Genomic DNA, 19,575 nt, shown 5'->3' with positions numbered 1-19,575 from the left:
AGATTTGACCCGTAGAAACAAGGCCAGTACAGGCAATCTGTACAATGCTGAGCACAAATACCTATTTTTAGGGAGAAGGTGTCTATCAAACTTGTACCATTCATTCTCCCTATCGAATCCATGGATGTTATAACGTAAGTAAGTGTATACTTCGTTTCTCCACCGAGATCACCTGATGACGTAGCGCGAATCTCCAAAAAGACTGCCTATTCAACTTCATTTCTATTTCTTCCATCTTCACCATGACACCCCCTCAGTCTCATGACGATGACTTTCCTTGGGAGCTGGGCATATACGATGCACACTGTCACCCTACAGACACAATGGCAGTCGTGGAGCAAATACCCGCCATGAAAACGACAACACTGACAGTCATGGCAACAAGAGCTCAAGACCAAGAGCTCGTGGCACAGACCGCAGAAAGCATCAATCACTCAAAAGATTATTCGCAAAGACAACGTGTTTTGCCTAGTTTTGGCTGGCATCCATGGTTCTCGCACCAGATTATCGATGACACCACTTCCACGACCCCGCGATCCAAAGAGGATCACTACACCAACGTTCTGACGCCGTCGCCTGCTTCTGACCCGGGATTCATCGATCAACTTCCAACTCCAAAACCCATATCTACGCTTCTATCTGAAACCAGACAATACTTACATCGGTTTCCAGCCTCATTAGTCGGTGAGGTGGGACTAGATAAAGCATTCCGACTACCAGGTGTATGGACGACGGAAGAAATCTCATCCCGGGATGAAGGACTGACGCCTGGATCTCGAGAGGGCAGAAAACTATCTCCCTACAAGGTGAAGATGGATCATCAACGAGCAATATTGAAAGCCCAGCTCGAACTTGCGGGCGAGATGCAGCGTCCCGTTTCCGTGCACAGTGTACAAGCCCACGGAGTGGTTTTCGACCTATTTAAAGAATTATGGTCGGGTCATGAGAAAAACGTGCTCTCACGGCGGGCGAGGGACAAGCAGAAGGATGCTGAAGGTGCATTATCGGGAGATGAAGATGATGACAGACAAGATACAAAAAGCAAGGAAACTAAGAAAGATGTACCATTACCCTTTCCGCCTCGTGTCTGTATGCATTCTTATAGCGGGCCGGTCGAACCTATACGTCAGTTTTTACATCCGAAAAATCCGTCTGATGTATACTTCTCTTTCTCAGCGGTGATTAATTTTAGCGGGGCTTCGACGAAAAAGGTTGCGGATGTTATCAAGGCTTTGCCTGATAACCGCATCTTAATTGAAAGCGATCTGCATGTCGCGGGTCCGCAGATGGATGATCTGTTGGAGGATGTTGCACGGCAGATATGTGAACTACGAGGGTGGGAATTGAGAGCTGGTGTGAAACAGCTGGCGGATAACTGGAATCGCTTTGTTTATGGTTAGACAGGAATGTGGGTATCAGATGACCGGTCCTAGAATATCATAGAGCATATCTGGCGTTGTCATTTTCTTTTCAGACCCTTTCCTACGCAGTCCTTAATACATATATGTAGTTGAACTACATATCCAAGGGGATAAGTGAAGGTGCTCCACGCATACTAATAGTAATGAAACTAGTAATGAACCCAATTTAATATTCTTGCCCTGGTATAAATGTATAGCTCTATTGGGAGAAAGAGAAAGGGTTGTATATGTTCGTTTAAGACATGGTATCGTACGAGTCTTTTGTATAAACTCTCGTGGAGGGCCGAGCCTCTGCGTATCTTTCATTCTCGTCTAGTCGTTTGGGAAGAGAGCAGTCGCATGGTGGGAATGTCGTCGCTTGATGTGTATGTGTGAAAGAGAAAAAGGTGAAGGTCAAGTTCCCGAACGCCAAGAGATCGGGTATATACAAGAAGAGGAAAACGACTAGCCCGGGATCCAGCCATCTTGCATGAGATCCGCCATGGGGGTATCCTGCCAATAAATCTGGCGCCATTCATTTTCCAATTCCATCAGTCCCTCCATCGGCATGGAGGAGACTGGCAAGTCTGCATCCGTAAAGGAGAAAAGTTGTCTCCAATCTGGATAATCGCGGCTTGTTTCCATATGGTCTACCTGCATAGCGGTATTCGAGTAAGGGTCATTCGTCTCCAATGGACCCACATTGAGTCTAAGTGGTGCAGTTATCCAATTATCGAATTGCGGAGTTGCGGATGGCTGCGGTGAAATCGTTGTCTGTTGCATTGGAGTGGATTCTGGGGTAGGAACACCGAATGCAAGTGGCTGTGGTGTTTGAGCAGCGATAGCCGCAGCCGCGGCATCAGGTGTGGTGACGGGCAACTTGGTGGCTTGAGTGCCGTTGAATGATTGCTTAGATCGATCGAGACGCAGATCATCCTGAAGACGCTTCGAGTCCTCGAAGAGGCGAAGAATTGTACCAGCATGGACCCAATACTGCGCCAATTCTCGCAAAGAATAAGAAGCCGAATCGAAACGACGAAGCGCGTTGATGGCTAGAACAGGGTTCGAGAATCGCAGTTCGACTCGTACTTGGATCATGGCGGTGAATAGAGTGTGGACTCCAGTGTACCAGAGGAATTTCAAGCGATCATTGAGTCTGAGCTCTTCGAAGATGGAAGCAATAACACCAGCTGCAGCACTGCAAATTTCTGCATCGTGGGGTCCATAGTCGTCTGAGTATGCCGAAGCGCGGGGGTGAGGTCGATGCAGTAAAATGAGGAAATTGTTGTAGGTTAGATGTAGCATAGCAGACCATGGGTCCATATCAGAGGCTCGGAGTCGCAAGTTGTCTGGTAGTTTGAGAGACCAACTAGCTAGTGATTCGTCGGCTTCTTGGAGGACAGCTTTTCGTCGTTCATCAGAGGCACGGAGGCCAAATCGATCTCTAATGAGATACGAGATCATAGTACAAAGCTCGGTGAAATGGATCACAAACTCGGTTTGCACGTGAGGGCCGCAATTCTCGAAGTCAGCGGGCGTTAATGGCGCTACATCTGAATCATCCAAATTGCTGGAGGAGTTAGTCAGTATAGATCAGGGATAAATAGCAATTAAGTCGTCTTACATTGCTTGTGGTCGACCATACGAAAGAGAAACCATCACATCAAACTGTACCATGATGTGCCAGACCCGCCTCCACATCCTCCTATCGCGAGTTACAAAGCGACTTGAGACTGGATTACGATGCATTCCCAAGCCAGTAGCAATCCGTGCCGCAACGCCGACCCAAAAGTGTGCGTCTGCAGCAACATCGTCATCCGCGCTGTCCGAATGCCAAGTGAGAAGTAATGCCACTTGTACAAGAATATCGCGGTTTCGCTCAATGCGATTGTCAAATAAATATTTTGTACGACGGAAAAAGATCTCCTTAAGAGCATCTCGCTCGGCTTTCGCTCGACTGACATGCGCACCAACTAGCAAAATGGCCTGCAGAAGCAGAATTGGTGGCGGATCGGCAGGATCTCGATTTCGATATTGCGTCATGAAAAGATCCTCGTCGACGAGAGGGTATCCTGGATTGACGTAGGTAAAATAGGCATGGACCAATTCATCCGCTAAAGCTGGCTCGGGGAGTGTCAATGCGTCCATTAATAGCTGGTCGTGGCCTGTTTTCATTTGTCTCCGTGGGATTTCATTGCTTGGGAAATGATATACATCATCATCCTGATCACGTTGTTGTCGAATCAAAAACGACATATTGGAGTGTTCATGTCCAACGTAAAAGGCACGCACACCTCGCTGAATTTCCCTTCTATTAGAATCCTCTTCATCAATCAACTTGACGAGATGTTGCTCCATCTCGGTATGAGCCTCGCGGGCATGCGACATGTCCTGGCCTTGGCGTGCAAAGGGCTCCGGTTGAACATTTGATAGAAATCCATGTTGTGTGGGACCGCCTGAGAGAGGATTGGACGATTGGCCTCCTGGGAACGCAGTAGGAAAGCTCGGAGGCAATGTCGTGGCCGTAGTGACTGAATTGGCGACTTGCTCAGAGGTTGGCAGTGGCCGAGATCGGATCGGAACGGGATCGAGGATCGACCGCACCGCCAAACGCTTCTTTTTCTCGTGGATACGGCAGTCAGTTTTGCCAGAGCTGCGGCAATTTGTGCATGGAAGTCCGACAACACGAGCGTCACAGCGGACCTTGCGCCGGTGACAGTGAACGCAGGCGGCGGAACCTAGTAGATTTGGAGTCGTAGGTCAGCGAATATATCTAAAAACGAACGAGAGTTTACGGAAGATATATCGATAATCGCAAGTCTAGAGAAAACTAGTAACGAGCAAACATTCTGCTTCCCCAACTCGGAGAAAAGAGAGAAAACGAGCAAGGCGTAAAGTACATACCCTGCTTGCGCTTGCTCACGCCGTCGGCCGGGAGCGGCGAGGGGGCGTTATCGTTGGAGGACATAGTTGGTGAGGAATCATCGACATCATTCCCTGTGCAGACCAACCACTGCCCTGCACTATTTTGTGGAAGTGTCATTCGCGACAACCTCTCAAGGCATGCTGTAGGCAAAAAAAAAACTATTGCCGAGCGTCGTAAATGCGGCGAGACAACGAAAAGTTCGGAAAGTCTCGACTTTGACTTGCTGGCTCGGGTTCTGCCCGGTGCCGGGGCGGGGCTCACGTGAATGCGGAGGCTTAGGTAATGATTGAGAGGCGATTAATGCAGTACAGTGCAAGTGCAATTCATATAAACTGAGGATTATGGAGGTAAATATTGAATTCAAAGTATTATGAATGGAGCAAGTGAAGATGACTTCTTCTCATTTACTCGAATGAATGTGCTGCTGTAGGTTGTACTGCGAGGCATAGGCAAAACACAATGTATGTACGCCTACATACTGTACTGCAGTCCCAGCCAATGACTGCAGCGTCGATAACAGCTTATCAGAGTCTGAGATGGCAAACTTCCCAAGGGTTGCCAAGGGTCGTCCCTAAGGACTCCGTATTTCCCCAGGCTAAGTGGGTTTGGAGTAAACTTAGTTTCGGGAAGTATAGGAGCCTCGTATGGGAGCTGCATCCAGTTGCATAGTAAAAAATAACAGGCAAAGAACCTCAGTGGCCGCGGGGTGTCTTATTTCTATCGGGAAAATAGTACAAGACGTCGGTCATAAATACAAGTTGCCATCATTTGTCCCGCCAATATCCCGCATGAACTCCAGGCAAATAGACAAGAAAACAGAGAAGTAGGCATCCCATTCAGTGGGGTCCCACATGGTTGGCATACGAAGGAAACCCAGAACGTTTAATAGAAAAAGAAAAAGAGACGACTCGGGCCCTGAATATACCCATGAAATAACCCGACGCCATCTCTCCGAACATCAAAATCTTAAGTGTTAGTCCTCCCTTTAGTAGGCGTCACCCCCAGCACCGTTATGCGCTTCGCCAACCATAGGCGCATACCCGTATGCCGAAGCGTCTGCCTGTGAGGGGTCCAAGGTAGGGTTCATGATGCTGTTCGCTCCCTCGGCACTATCAGGGAACCCAGGGCGACCTTGGCCAGCGGCACCAGGGACCGGACCACCGTAGCCACTGCTTGGAGGTCGCTGGTTCTCACCGCGAGCAGATTGAGTCTCACGATACTTGGAGAGATAGATCTTCAGGGCTTCGGCATAATTTTCGAATCCAAGCGAAGTCATGGCAAATAGAATATCCTCACCGTTGACTGTCTTGCGCTTCTCTTGCTGGCACTTCTCCGAGGCTATTCCAATTATTAGGGTAAGATTCACGAAAACGAGTATATGATGGAATAAGATACTGACCTTCACTCGTGATAAATGAGATAAACTCACTAACGCATTCTTGCATGCACTCTTTAGCTTCCTTTGCGATCTTTGCATTTTCAGGCAGGGCCAGTTTCATAATGCGAGCGACTAGATGTATTACAGATTAGCATGATGTTTTCTCTCGAAAGTAGATATCCAACGATGTGAATGGTCCCTTTGAACGAATTCCCCCCCGAAAGCATTTCACAATCTCTTTGCTGTCGTTGGTTCTCGTAGACATTTTATAGAGAGGGGAAGCATTCTGGAAAGGCGGGCAAAAAAGGCGGGGGAGACAGAAACCGCCGACGGTAGTGGTCCGTCATCAGCAGCAAGGTACGCGCAAATCAGAATAACCGAAAGGTCTGCAAGGCGACGCAACTAACCATTTGCAATCGGGAGCCACCGATCTTGCTCCTTCACTTCAAATTCACCCTGTCCCACCGCGTGGTCAAGTTGATCTTTGTCCATATGCTCCTGGTCTTCACCCGATTGCACCTCGGGGTCTACATCCGGTTCCTTTGAGGGCGAGGCCGACGACATGGTTATGACTATTTGAAAACTTCGATGGCGGGCCCTTTGGGCGTCAAATTAAGGCTAGGATATTCGCTCTGCTGGCAATGACCACGTCAGTAATCCCGAATGACCGATGCGTATGCGCGATCACTACTCCAGTGTGCAGTGACAAGCCCAAGATCGGCTGAGAGGGTATTGAGAAGGTATGATGTAGGTGGTCAGGTAAACTGGGCTGATGTGGTATTGGCTGGGTACGAACACTTCACGCAGCTGCCTCAAGAATATCAACTAGGGTCTGGTGGTGGTGGTGGGAGAATAATGCGCAGAAGCTCCGCTCTGGACTTTGCGACGCGCTGGCACGCAGACCCGATTAGGCTTCTGGGGCTAAAAACAGGAATGAAATAGGGAATAGCCTGGAGGGTTCAGATACGATCGCGTCACACCAGCTGCAGTGCAAATGCTAATTCCAATACCAATGGGCGCGCCTCACGCGTTGGGAAAGGAACCTCTATGCTGAATCTCTGATGCAACGCGGGAAGCGGAGGGTGTGGGTCGGATTGGGGAGAGCCCAACTTCCGTCGCACGTTGTGCAGGGTTGCGCGGGGGAGGGAAGAGGAGAGCCGAAAAGCAAGAAGCTAACCTTTAGCCGGAAGCAATGAGGTCAATGGGACCAGGGATCCAGTGGATCTTTGAATCTTCCGATTCGTTCTGGCGTCAGAGTCAGAGCGCTGCGGAGGTTTTGGGGTTGGGTGACTTGGAGGGGGGTGGAAGCCCGCCATGAGAGCAATTGGCGAACCAGAACTGGCTGATCGAAAGGGACCCAGGTTGACCACTCACCAAGTAGAGTTGACAATATTAAACAGTATCTCGACCCACCAAGAAGGAGATCGATAACCTGGGGAGCTATAAGAACTGGAATGAGGATTTCCGATCCAGCCGCGCGAATCGAAGATAAAATTGTTTGAAAGAGAAGCAAAGAGTCGAAAGAAGTCGAGAGGAGTTCAGCGCGGGCGAAGTTGCAGAGCCGGTGGAGTATCATTACGGTATATTACAAGCCATAGCCACAAGTGGTACTGAATATCTGGTAATATTAGTATTCTATTTACCGTACACTACTGTATACTGATAGGTGATTCCTCTCCAATCTAACATTGATCACCTTCGAATTACACGAAAATAGAAAACTACATGGAAGAATTTTATCTAGTTGGATGTAGATCGGGGATCTTACAGGCCCTCGCTGATCTAAGCCCTGGTTGAATTCCAGGGCTTAAAGCATCTACTTTGTTCGTTGGTCAGGCATTCAGGCTTGCATCCACCAATATGCAGGCGAAGGGAGATCTTAGTTATCCATTGCACAGGATTAGTCTCCAAACATACACATACTACTTTTAGCAATCGGCTGTAGTTGAGACAGGCCCATTAGAGCTGCTTATTGAGATTATAGTTGGTTATGCTGGTGACAAGTAGTGTAGAATAGTATATCCACTAGACTGGGATTCATCAGCATCTCATAGTCATGGCAGGATAGATTGTCAAGTGACAAGCAGTGGTTGGGCAATCAAATTTTCATATATCATGTCATCTTGAATTTTCATTCCCACTGGTCAAGTGAAACGCTAGATTTTGTCTGGTTGGGTGCCTTGCCCGTAAATGAAACGCCCAGTACCCCCCCTCAATCTCCCACATAGATGCTTCTAAACAAAGAGTCGGAAACAAATTATACAAGACAATCTAAGTAACTTTTCAAGGTTGTACCACCTGGATGTTGTTCTTCTTCTATAATATGGAAAGGAAAAAAGTTAGCTAAGTTCCATGATCTAGTTCGCCTATTCCACCATTCGAAGCTGCATGATATCATTCAAGCGTTCAACTCACCTTCCAGCTATCCAGGTCAGACTGCTTAGTCTTGTACTGCTTCAGCATATCTTCCAGCACCTGCTTCAATCCATCTGAGTTGGTTTTCAATGTCGGGAGAACGTCCTTAATCGTGCGCTCCACCAGAACTCCATTCACCATGCGAAAGCATTTGCGGTCTTCGGGGAGAGGGTCAAGTGTATCAATAACAAGCCTATGAAGCAAACGAGATTGTCATTAGCATTTAGTCGATACTCAGAGTGCTAGCCTGCCAAGATGACCTGCGACATGAGATCGTAGTTTGAGCGCTAGAGAGACTCGGCCACTTTCCCAAGCTTTGTAGCCCTATGCCTCCTTTTGAAGAAAATGATAGACTCACTTGTGCTCCTCAGCTTCTTGCTCGATATCACCAATCTTCTGCGCTAGTTGTTGGAGGGTGTTCTTGAAATTCGTATACTGAGACTGCAGCTCTGTTGTGGGGACCGAGTGTCAGTATTTGTGGGTATTTAAGGGCTTGCTTTCCTATATATGACATACCCTGCTGCTTCTTCGGATCAATTTGTTGTTGGCTCGACATGATGATGGTTAACGCGCTCGGGGGAATGCGATTCAGGAAGCTCAAAGGTTGAGATGACGATGCGGGGCGGTTACTTAAAAGTTCACGGCAACCGCTGCGGGAGAAACTTTGAGCATAGCACGGAGCAAAGATCAAGTGATTCATTCATCCATACCACTAGCTAGCTTATTATATACACCAGGCTACCCAAATTTAATTTTTCCTTCCCTTCAGCTTTCAGTTCTGTCCACCGCGAGAATTCCATTTCCAATTACTCCCCAAAGTAGAGATGTCACGTGGTTGATAACAGTTTGCAGTGTTTGTCTCGAAATCATCTTCGCCGACGTTGATTCACGATAGCTTCAGCTTTACTCCACGAGCGCGTTGAAGATATCACAGCTCGTCGGTCACCAGGCCGGAATACTCATTCGCAATGTCTCATTCCGACTCCGGCCCGCCTGCCAAACGGCAGAAGAATTCCTCGAGCATCCCACCCTCGTTCCGCGATGCCAAACGCAAAGACATCGATAATTGGGAAACTAATCGCATGCTCACATCTGGTGTTGCGCAAAGGAGAGACTACGGCGATGATTTTATGCCTGAAGATGAGGAGGCAACTCGTGTTCATTTATTGGTTCACGACCTCCGACCACCATTCCTCGATGGCCGCACCATTTTCACGAAACAGCTTGAGCCGATCTCAGCTATCCGGGACCCTCAGAGCGACATGGCTGTCTTCAGCCGCAAGGGAAGTAAGGTTGTCCGTGAACGTCGACAACAGCGTGAGCGGCAGAAGCAAGCTCAGGAAGCTACGAATATGGCCGGCACAGCTTTGGGTAATTTGATGGGCGTGAAGGAAGATGAAGGCGATACTGCTGTGGCTATGCCAGTGGAAGATGTTTATAAGGGTGGCAGCAACAAATTTGCCCAGCATTTGAAAAAAGACGAAGGAGGTGCTAGCTCGTTCAGCAAAAGCAAGACTCTGCGTGAGCAGAGAGAGTTCCTACCTGCGTTTGCGGTGCGCGAGGATTTATTGAGAGTTATCAGGGATAACCAGGTTGTGGTCGTTGTTGGCGAAACGGGCTCAGGAAAAACGACCCAATTGACCCAATTCCTTCATGAGGATGGGTACTCGAAATTTGGCATGATCGGATGTACACAGCCTCGGCGTGTCGCTGCAATGAGTGTCGCAAAACGTGTGAGCGAAGAAATGGAGGTAGAACTCGGCGGAGAGGTTGGATATGCGATCCGATTCGAGGATTGCACAAGTGACCAAACGGTCATTAAATGTGAGCAACTTTCGACAAAAGACTACTCCCAGGTGAAACGTCACTAACAAAAGAACCAAATAGATATGACGGATGGTGTATTACTTCGAGAGTCTCTGGTTCAGTCTGACCTCGACAAGTACTCTTGTATAATTATGGATGAGGCACACGAGAGAGCCTTGAATACCGATGTTCTGATGGGCCTCCTCAAAAAGGTTCTCGCTCGAAGACGAGATCTTAAGCTGATCGTTACTTCAGCTACCATGAATGCGGAGCGCTTCTCACGATTTTATGGAGGGGCTCCTGAATTCATCATCCCTGGAAGGACATTCCCAGTTGATCTCCATTTCTCGCGTACGCCATGCGAGGACTATGTTGACAGTGCGGTCAAGCAGGTCTTGGCCATTCATGTCTCCCAAGGTCCTGGCGACATTCTTGTTTTCATGACTGGACAAGAAGATATTGAGGCTACTTGCGAGCTGGTTGACGAAAGACTGAAATTACTGAATGACCCACCAAAGCTCAGTATCCTACCTATCTACAGTCAAATGCCAGCCGAGCAACAAGCGAAAATCTTCGAAAGAGCAGAGGCTGGTGTTCGAAAGGTCATTGTGGCCACCAACATTGCTGAAACTAGTCTGACTGTTGATGGTATCATGTACGTGGTGGACTCAGGCTACTCCAAGCTTAAAGTGTATAACCCTCGCATGGGTATGGACACACTTCAGATCACGCCAATATCACAGGCCAATGCGAACCAACGATCTGGGCGTGCTGGACGAACCGGGCCCGGAAAGGCCTATCGACTATATACCGAGAGTGCCTACAAGAATGAGCTCTACATACAGACCATTCCCGAAATTCAAAGGACCAGTCTTGCGAATACCGTGCTGCTGCTGAAGTCACTTGGGGTTAAGGATCTGCTTGATTTCGACTTCATGGATCCCCCGCCGCAAGAGACCATCACCACTTCCCTTTTCGAACTATGGTCGCTAGGAGCACTGGATAATCTGGGTGAACTCACTCATCTTGGCCGCCAAATGACGCCATTCCCTATGGATCCTCCTCTGGCCAAGCTCCTTATCATGGCTTCAGAAGAATACGGATGCAGTGAGGAAATGCTTACCATCGTTTCTATGCTCTCAGTCCCCAATGTTTTCTATCGTCCAAAGGAGCGACAAGAGGAATCCGATTCTGCTCGTGAAAAGTTCTTTGTCCCTGAATCAGATCATTTGACTCTGCTTCACGTTTACACCCAATGGAAATCAAATGGATTCTCGGATGGTTGGTGTACCAGGCACTTCCTCCACGCAAAGACTCTTCGTCGCGCGAAAGAAGTTCGCGACCAGCTCCATGACATCATGAGCGTTCAAAAAATGGCACTCGTCAGTTGTGGAACTGACTGGGACCTTATTCGCAAGTGTATCTGCTCAGGCTTCTACCATCAAGCCGCACGCGTCAAGGGTATTGGCGAGTTTATCAACCTTCGCACCAGCGTTACCATGGCTTTGCATCCAACCAGTGCTCTTTACGGACTTGGTTACGTACCAGAATACGTTGTCTACCACGAGTTGATTTTGACAGCCAAGGAGTACATGTCTACTGTGACTGCTGTAGACCCTCATGTAAGTTGCTCGCCTCATTCCTTCGTCTGAAACCCACCAACTCACAAGATTCCAGTGGCTCGCCGAACTCGGTGGTGTATTCTACTCTGTCAAGGAAAAGGGTTATTCGCAGCGTGAACGACGTGTGACCGAGCTGGAATTCAATCGTCGCATGGAAATCGAGTCGCAAATGGCAGCTGATCGTGAACGCGCCGCGGCCGACAAAGTTCGCGAAGCAGAGCGTAGTGATCCCAGACGACGCAACACGGAGGTCGAAGTGGGAGGGAAATCTGCTGTACGTCGGCCTGTTATCAAGGGTAACAGGAAGGTCGGTGGAGTTACTGCTTCATCTTCTTCTCGACCCGGGGCCAGTAGTGGTGGCGGCAGTGTGGTAAAGAAGCCTGTCATTCCTCGCAGGCCAGGCCGCCAGTTTTGATTTTGGTCACTACTGACAGGCTGCCAGCCTTGATATATATTCGCATTTGAGATACCACATAGGAGTACTCAGATATTAGATGGTCCAGGTAGATGTGGAAACTGAACCAATAGAGCTGCCAAAATAAAGATACCCTTACTTCAGTGCATTGTGCTCCTACCTAGTTCTTCAAGGTGCAATTCCCAGCATACTAGATGCATACGATCAACAGGACTATTTAGGTTACTCAGGGTGCTTGTAGTTGTGAATCTCGCTTTGATATTTTTACAATGAAACCATAATCGAATAATTTAACTTGGATATCAAGTCAAGCAAACCGGACTGAATACCAGCGTCCCAGTGCCTAGCCCCATATATTCAACGCATACTTGAATACCGAGGCTCAGACATCACCCGCTCTCAAATGGACCAACGAAGACAAGACTAGTGATATAATGCATCCTGCATCGACACATATCAGACAACGCATATGCCATGTCCTCGCTGGCGAAAATATTTCAATCCGAAGCGTTTAATTGATAAAATTGATGCAGAAGAAGTGTAGAATCAGACTTCCAAAGATAAAATCGGCAAACGCCCTATACAAATAACCCAATTAGCACCATCCTATCCACACTTTTCTCATACACATGCGGATATACGGATACGAACCTTTCATGCGAGATACTTGATTCTTCATTCTCCTCAGTCCGAACATTCTTCCCCTTAGACTTTCCACCCTCACCAGAGTCACTCGTCTGCATGCGCAGACTAGCCGTCAAGACGAACTGACCTACCGCAGCACTGAATCCACTCAAGAAAGCATTGAATGGCTAAGATGTCACGGTTAGTATTGAATGAACTTCATTTCCATGTCTTCCTTTTTGACCGTTCTCGGTTCCGAAGGGGAAAGTACTTACATAGTTCCCTGCAAGAACACAGTACAGGAACTGCAAACCACCGACAAGAACCAGGAACACCATGAAGGCATCTAGGAGGAGTGTGCGCTGTGGCGTGCTGGTAATGTACTGCTGCCAGACGTGCGTGGCGATCTCAGCGGCTGAGGCATTTGTTTTCAGTGTCGCGGGACCAGAGGAGAGTGGTGCGGCCGTGGGTGTCGCCGCGGACGTGGTTGAGGCCGCGTGTCGTTTGGAAGGCATTGTGGTGTGCAATTTTGTTGAGTGCGACGGTGGAGGTACACTTGGGATATCTATACGGAATGTATGTCCCTGTTTATTTGGTGGATTTGATTGAGGATGTTTTTGTAGTCCGGTGGTTTAGATGGTAAGGCGTGGGGATACTTCGTTGATGCCAGCTGGGAGCTTCGTTATCGGGTGGTCACGTGGTTGATAGTAGATCGCGGTGAGAAGTATACAATCCGAGGGCCCAATTCTGATTCTATGATGGATCGTTGATTTTTGGAGATCCTGGGCTAGGTGGAAAATTCTAGCTTTTGAATTGGCCATTGAAAAGATTTGCGAAGGTCCGAAGAATTAAGGTGGCAGTAATTTGAACTGAATTACAGCTCACGTGCCATCTCATTGGCAGGAGTAGCCAAGTATACTTCTCTGTTGTAATATGTTCCACATTTCCAAGCCTAACTACATCACCATGAATTATTGTCATCGTATGTATGCAAGTTCTATCAGGCATAGCAGCTGAGGGTATAATATATATTTTAGGTAGAGTGAGGAGTATAGGAGTATCTAGAACATTGAGTGGAGGCAGGAAAATCCCAACCGAAAAGGACCGAGTAGAACACCATTTTCGTCAAATCGTAAGAAGCCGAATCACAACCAAAGCCACATTGAGTCCATTTAAAGTAACACCAAATGCAGAAGCCGGTGCAAATATCGGGAAGTAAAACACCAACCAGCCAGTCTATGCAAACCAACCCGTAACATTGATACCTTGCGCCGGAGCACCTCCATCTTCATTCTCGACATCCATTTGAAAGTCCCGCATCACTTGATTCCACTCTTCCCAGCTAAGCGGGTTTTGCTCAGGAATTGTTTCCTGGCTCATGAATGGATTGTTGACTGGGGGAGTATTGAAATTTATACCTGTTGGCAGGGTTGAAAGCGGATTGATAGCCGGAGCCGGAGCTTGAGCTGGGGCCGAGCGTTGGAGAGTGGAGTCATCGAGCATACTACTCGGCGCGAGAACATCTGTGTCTGGGAACATGGTCTGTACCACCTCCCACGGACCTTGAGAGATATCGATGTCTAAGGGATTGGAGTTGGTGACCGGCCCGTCTGAGATAGATTGATCCATCATGGGCAAGGGCGAAGGTGCCGGAGAATCAGCGGGCTTGTGGATATGAGGTAAAGAGTGATGGTGTGCAGCGGCAAATTCAAGCGTCGAATTCCTGTATGGTACAGGGTTTGGGCCGAATTTAGCCCGGAGCTCAGCCTGCTGTTTGGCTCTGCTCGCCGCAGCTCGCTTCATCAAGGCGCTGAGCGGGCGCCAGAGCATGCCTCTTTTATTCGTCACTTGCGACTGCCAGTCACCGTATAGCGCATTTATGGCGTTCCAAGCTCGATCAGTCACGGGGCAAACTGGACGGACACAGATCTCTGACAAAACGAATGCGACACCATGCCATTGCATGTTGGTTCGGAAAAGCCAGCTCCATTTCGCTGTCTTGGGATCTGTCTCGAGGAGACGGCCAAATTCTAGAACCTCAATTGCGGTAAGGAACAGGCTTTGCCGTGTTGCTTGGGAGACATTTGTGATGCGGTCTCTTCGGGTCATTGGATGATGTACAACAAGCCATAGCTTGGCGAGAATGAGGCGGCCCACAGTTGCTGATGCCCAATGGATAGGGATATTCATATCACAGTGTCTGATATATCGTTCCTCCACACGACTGCTGATAATTTGGATCATGCGTTCACAATTCTCAATGGATGGTCCAGAATTTCCCATACGGAATCGACTCCCAGGACAACTATAATTTGCCCGGCGTAGTGCACATGATATCTCACAACGAATCAAGCAGAAAGTAACATCTGTGCATCCCTCTTTCTCCACGGGGACCTCGGTCATTTCCGGATAGATATCCTCATCGTTGACATTCAACGGGAGGCGGGTATCATACATGCTTTCATGGATCTGCGGGTCAGTCCCGTGGTCCTCCGAGGCGCGAACATCCAAAAGGGAGATATGCCACCATAGTCGGCGACGCATCTCGGTTTCGAATGGCTGAAGAGCGAAGTTGGTACCATCGCGATGTAAGCCCAGCCCCTGGGCGAGACGCAGGACAAGGGAAGTCATTGACCAGACAAATTTGGAATCATCCTCCCTGCGCACACAAATCAGAAACAGCACTGCTGCTTGAAGAAGCGCGAGACTTTGAGTATTGAGTAGGTTTGCTCTAGCCAATGCTTGCTCAACGGCAAACCGGTAACGTTTAACGGCACTATTGCGGTCTTCGCCGAATCGAGAGAGACACTCAGCAGGCGTCAAACTGACTATAGCAGATAGATATATCGAGAAAACCAGGGCTTCGTTGTTTTTGTCGAGTCCATCCGGATTCCGTGTCGCTTCGACTAGGAGATTCCTGGCGCTAGGCCTATGAAGAATTGAAATCAGAGGAGCTACATTTTCCTGATAGACATCCCAGAATACTGGACCCTTTTGAAACGGCGGATGGAATTCCCGTAAAGATTGGGAGAGAGCATAGAAGCCGAAGAGGAAGCCATCATGAGAGCCCGAATGGGAGGATTCTGGGGAGCCCTTGGAGGGTGTATCTTCTTCTTCCGAGGAAGAGTGATCAAGGATATCTTGGAGTTCTTCAATCTAGTGAGAAAGTCAGTATGGCCACACAACACAACGAACAACCGCTTTTTAGGTTTTGACATCAGGAGTATATACCTCATCTCCGAGACTCGCCCAAAGGCGATTGCTCACGTATCGACTTCTCCCTTCTTCAATGACCAATCGTCCAAATTCATTTTCAAGCTTCTTGGGCGCAAGTTTTCTCGGGTCCGCATCTTCGAACGGACAACCAGTATTCTGAGGTTTGTTCTCTGTCTCCGATGACACAGGTGCAGGTACAGGCGCAGACGCAGGCGCGGTATTCGTCGTGGCGGAGGGGATAGTAGCTGATGCAGGCTGAGTCGGCGACAAACTAGAAGTCGATCCAACCCCAGTCTCACCATTCTTTCCACTCAAGTGTTCAATGACGCCCTCCAACCTCCGCAAGCGCGAGAGTAGCTCCGCATCGGGTGGGCGCTTAGACTTTCGCGGGGCACGGCCCGGTGGGGAAAGATACAATCGATCCCAGCCTTGACACAATTGGAGCATGGCGTTCGCTTGTTACAACGGACTTTGCGGCGGCGACAGGTGACACAGCTCCGTGAGCTTGCGTCCGGGGGTGGACGCGGGGCGGTGGCGGATAGTGGTACGGCAGTCGGAGAATTCTCGCTAGTGGGGGAAAGATGCAACCCCTCCGGAGATGCTGATGAATGAAAGGACATGGCCAACCTCACATTCTTTTTCGTCGGGTGAAATCTGGAACGTTGAAAGACGTGGGACTAGTTGAAAGAGAAGCTAAATTTCAAGCTGATAGCCTCAAGTCGGGGGGCTAAACCACGTGTGTGACGTGAGTCAGCGTTTGCCTTTTGGGGAATTTGGTGGTCGGGGATTTTCAGTTATCTCCGTCTCCGATCACCGACTCCGATCGAATACGAGTATACAAGAATTGAAACAGCCTAGGTAAACGTAGCAGCGACAGTATCAGGGAATGAGTTATACAAAATATTTGAAAAGGGGAAATTGAAACATTACACGGTGTTCGGTGGCTTGGCTAACATCTCAGCCTTGCACTTGGGAAAAGGATTTTACTCTGAAAACCTAGCAAACCTTATACAATAGGTCGTCAATTACCAAATTCACATCCAATGTAAACAACTATATACAGAGAAAATAATTGGTACAAGAAGTTCCAGCCCTGAAATATGTCTGGACGTATATGCCAAACGCCATATAAATATGCAACGAAAAAAAAAAAAGTCGAATCATGGGAAATCCCCACGCTCGGCTTCACTCCAAATACTATGGTATCACAGAGCGTGAGAAATGACGGAAATGATCAAAATATTAACATCAAAGAAATCAACAAGGTGAATGGTCGCTTTTAAATGTTATTCATGCGAATCGTCGGATACCAAGGGAGCGGATGGACTTGGGCTGACCGCCCAAGGATCGGGGGAGAAAGCGCTTGGCCTGCTTCTTAACCTGTTCCCAAATACCGGTCTTTTCATTAAAGTGGTGGCTAGATTCATGTTAAATCGGGTGTATCATAAAGAAAGGGAGCACAAGGGAATAGACATACTCATGGAAGTCAGCGTTGGTAAGCGACTTGGAACCATATTCCTCCTTCAGTAGTTCTGCATAGGCATAAGGAATCTTGACGGGAACATCCTCAAAGGTGCTTTCGCGCAAAGGCCAAATCTGATCTTGTCGGTAGTGGTGCCGATCCTTGCACATCAGCTCGCCGGCGCCCTTGGTTTCATCCTTGCGCACGGCAGTGATGTCAATGAACAGACCAGAGGACATGTCGATCCAACGGCCGTCAATAACATTAAGGCGATCACGGGTATCCTTGACAGCGTAGTGTTGGTTGATTTCCAAAAGATATTTGCGGCCATCTTTCTCATCGGGCATTTCAAAGTGATGCTCCGTCATATTATAGTAATCCGCCAAGAAATGGATCGTGGGCTCGGAGATTTGGACATCCAGGTCATTGTCCCATGGAAAGATCTGTTTGGAATATGGTTAGCACGTGAACTTCGATATCCGCGGCATTGGGTCTTCGGAAAGCTTTCCAACCTTTTGATTCCACCACCAAGCGAGAAGAGTACCGTGCATGATCCATGTTTCGGCGCCAACGATTTCCATTGTTTTCAGATAGGTTTGAATCAAGGCTGATAGATAAGGAACTACCTTTTCATCGGGGAGAGTCTTGTCGGCAAATCTATTCAGATATTAGCGAGACGAATAAACGATAATGCTGAGACAGTGCATACCGGCCATCATAGTGATAGTGGAAGCTAGGACGAAAAAAGTTAGATGTTAGTATGATGCAAGAACATTCTTTATTTTGGTTGCATGTCACTGCAAAAATAGCGAATGGATATGATAACATACGATGATTCGGCTACAGAAACATTGTTAGTACATTTCATCAGCCACGCGGCTTTTGCCAAGACCTGCGCGAATGTTCAGGGCTTAAGGGCACCTACTGAAATATTTGGCAGTGGGTATCTCTTCCACATTCTTGTATTCCTTGACAATCTTCTCGCGCACATCGGCGAACTTGGTCGGGACCTCGCTAGCATCAACGTTGATTTCAGGGCTTGCAGTTTCAACTGCAGTCTCAACCGCTTCGGCTCCGGTGGATGTCGTATTGGTGGTCGTCACGGGTACGGCGGCGGTGGAGGCCAGGCTAACAAGGCCAAGTATGCTCGGGGCTAAGAATCGCATCGTTATGTCGGGGTCGTGAATTACAACAGCAGTCTCATGCTCTGAATATTATATACAGTCCAAGTCCGGGGTAGATCCAGGCCGACTTGAGTGTTCCAAGAATTTTCGGAATTCGTCGGCGCGTACGAAAGGGGGGCTTGAGCGAGCGGAAGTGCCTGTGTACGATTCACAGGACACAAGATGGCGAGGGAGATGGGAGGAGAAGGAGGAGGAAGGAGGAGAGGAGGATTGTAAGAGAGCGTCTAGTCACTCAGGAGAGAAGAGGAGATTGGGGCTGAAGGGGCGGAGAAGAAATCAGCCATCGCATGTGGCCAGTTGCCCGTTTGGGTGGAGCGCGGATCTGCCCCGAATTATCCGCTTGGCGTGAATCCGATATTAATAGATTTCAGCATATATCGGTACTGTAGACTATGGATTGAGAGTGCAATCATAGATTTCAATTATCAATCGATAGTCTTGATCCGATATAACTCCCATTTAATAGACTAGAGTGTCTATATGTGCCCCGGGTTCCTGTCGTATTCGCCAACAGAACGAATCCGCCACAGCCCCCCCCCACCCGCATCCGGCAGCGTGTACGAGTCTTGGCGATGCTGAAGTTAATGCTGGGATCAACCATACAGGGCTGAGAAGTACATGTTCTTAATAGTATTTCGTCATGTATGCAGTACAATATCGAATATGCAGTTTGCTATTACTACGTATCCATTACCCCGCATATATCTGAACTGACTACTGATGTTCTCCTTCTACAATACCATGCAATGCGTGCCCTGTATGTACTAGAAAAGAGCACTGCGCGGCCCCCAATCTCACTCGAGACCGCCCGTGCCTGGACCCGCCGGCACGCCTTAACGTCCAAGGCAATTACCAATGTTCAAAATTATATGTACAGTAGGGTGTTGCGTAGTTCAATAGTAGTAATTAATAGTCAACTTGAACAACTTGGAGTATGTTCATGCTGGTGTACTCCGTAAGCAGTGTGCTAATCTGGATATTTAGTCGGAGCCAGACATTGTGATGCATATAAACAGAGAAAAGAGCAGTAAGATTATGAGTCGGTCTTAGCGGGTTTCAGAGTTGACGGATCGTCAATCCAAGTAATACTATCCAATATAGCATATATGGAAAATATTAAATGAAGG

General features: G+C 48.3%; 8 protein-coding genes across 8 annotated transcripts; 2 read left to right on the top strand and 6 right to left on the bottom strand.

Annotated features, from left to right (window-relative positions):
* Positions 1-242: 242 nt before the first annotated feature.
* On the top strand, positions 243-1,400 carry N7469_006281 (TatD family hydrolase; the record flags this gene model as incomplete). The annotated part of the gene is made up of 1 exon (XM_056645199.1): positions 243-1,400. The coding sequence occupies one exon, from the start codon at positions 243-245 to the stop codon at positions 1,398-1,400; it is 1,158 nt and encodes a 385-aa protein (XP_056500437.1).
* Positions 1,401-1,865: 465 nt separating this feature from the next.
* Positions 1,866-4,368, bottom strand: N7469_006280 (uncharacterized protein; the record flags this gene model as incomplete). Its single annotated transcript, XM_056645198.1, has 3 exons — positions 1,866-2,970; positions 3,025-4,138; positions 4,305-4,368. 3 exons carry the CDS (start codon positions 4,366-4,368, stop codon positions 1,866-1,868), a joined length of 2,283 nt encoding a protein of 760 aa, XP_056500436.1.
* Positions 4,369-5,311: 943 nt separating this feature from the next.
* Positions 5,312-6,268, bottom strand: N7469_006279 (nuclear transcription factor Y subunit beta; the record flags this gene model as incomplete). Its single annotated transcript, XM_056645197.1, has 3 exons — positions 5,312-5,664; positions 5,726-5,836; positions 6,112-6,268. The coding sequence occupies 3 exons, from the start codon at positions 6,266-6,268 to the stop codon at positions 5,312-5,314; spliced, it is 621 nt and encodes a 206-aa protein (XP_056500435.1).
* Positions 6,269-7,987: 1,719 nt separating this feature from the next.
* Positions 7,988-8,675, bottom strand: N7469_006278 (putative prefoldin subunit 2; the record flags this gene model as incomplete). Its single annotated transcript, XM_056645196.1, has 4 exons — positions 7,988-8,020; positions 8,120-8,312; positions 8,478-8,568; positions 8,636-8,675. 4 exons carry the CDS (start codon positions 8,673-8,675, stop codon positions 7,988-7,990), a joined length of 357 nt encoding a protein of 118 aa, XP_056500434.1.
* Positions 8,676-9,087: 412 nt separating this feature from the next.
* On the top strand, positions 9,088-11,962 carry N7469_006277 (putative mRNA splicing factor RNA helicase (Prp16); the record flags this gene model as incomplete). The annotated part of the gene is made up of 3 exons (XM_056645195.1): positions 9,088-9,943; positions 10,007-11,547; positions 11,603-11,962. 3 exons carry the CDS (start codon positions 9,088-9,090, stop codon positions 11,960-11,962), a joined length of 2,757 nt encoding a protein of 918 aa, XP_056500433.1.
* Positions 11,963-12,473: 511 nt separating this feature from the next.
* On the bottom strand, positions 12,474-13,101 carry N7469_006276 (putative oligosaccharyl transferase subunit Dad1; the record flags this gene model as incomplete). The annotated part of the gene is made up of 3 exons (XM_056645194.1): positions 12,474-12,540; positions 12,614-12,774; positions 12,862-13,101. The coding sequence occupies 3 exons, from the start codon at positions 13,099-13,101 to the stop codon at positions 12,474-12,476; spliced, it is 468 nt and encodes a 155-aa protein (XP_056500432.1).
* A 721-nt stretch (positions 13,102-13,822) lies between these two features.
* Positions 13,823-16,249, bottom strand: N7469_006275 (putative C6 transcription factor; the record flags this gene model as incomplete). Its single annotated transcript, XM_056645193.1, has 2 exons — positions 13,823-15,742; positions 15,818-16,249. The coding sequence occupies 2 exons, from the start codon at positions 16,247-16,249 to the stop codon at positions 13,823-13,825; spliced, it is 2,352 nt and encodes a 783-aa protein (XP_056500431.1).
* Positions 16,250-17,092: 843 nt separating this feature from the next.
* N7469_006274 (uncharacterized protein) lies at positions 17,093-18,430 on the bottom strand (the record flags this gene model as incomplete). Its single annotated transcript, XM_056645192.1, has 6 exons — positions 17,093-17,219; positions 17,280-17,707; positions 17,777-17,921; positions 17,974-17,997; positions 18,095-18,104; positions 18,190-18,430. The coding sequence occupies 6 exons, from the start codon at positions 18,428-18,430 to the stop codon at positions 17,093-17,095; spliced, it is 975 nt and encodes a 324-aa protein (XP_056500430.1).
* Positions 18,431-19,575: the final 1,145 nt, after the last annotated feature.

Source organism: Penicillium citrinum, assembly GCF_028827155.1.
Source record: "Penicillium citrinum strain IBT 23319 chromosome Unknown utg000005l:1.0-1900146.0:1.0-1900348.0, whole genome shotgun sequence".
NCBI lineage: Eukaryota > Fungi > Ascomycota > Eurotiomycetes > Eurotiales > Aspergillaceae > Penicillium > Penicillium citrinum.
This window is presented reverse-complemented; position numbering and strand designations above follow the sequence as displayed.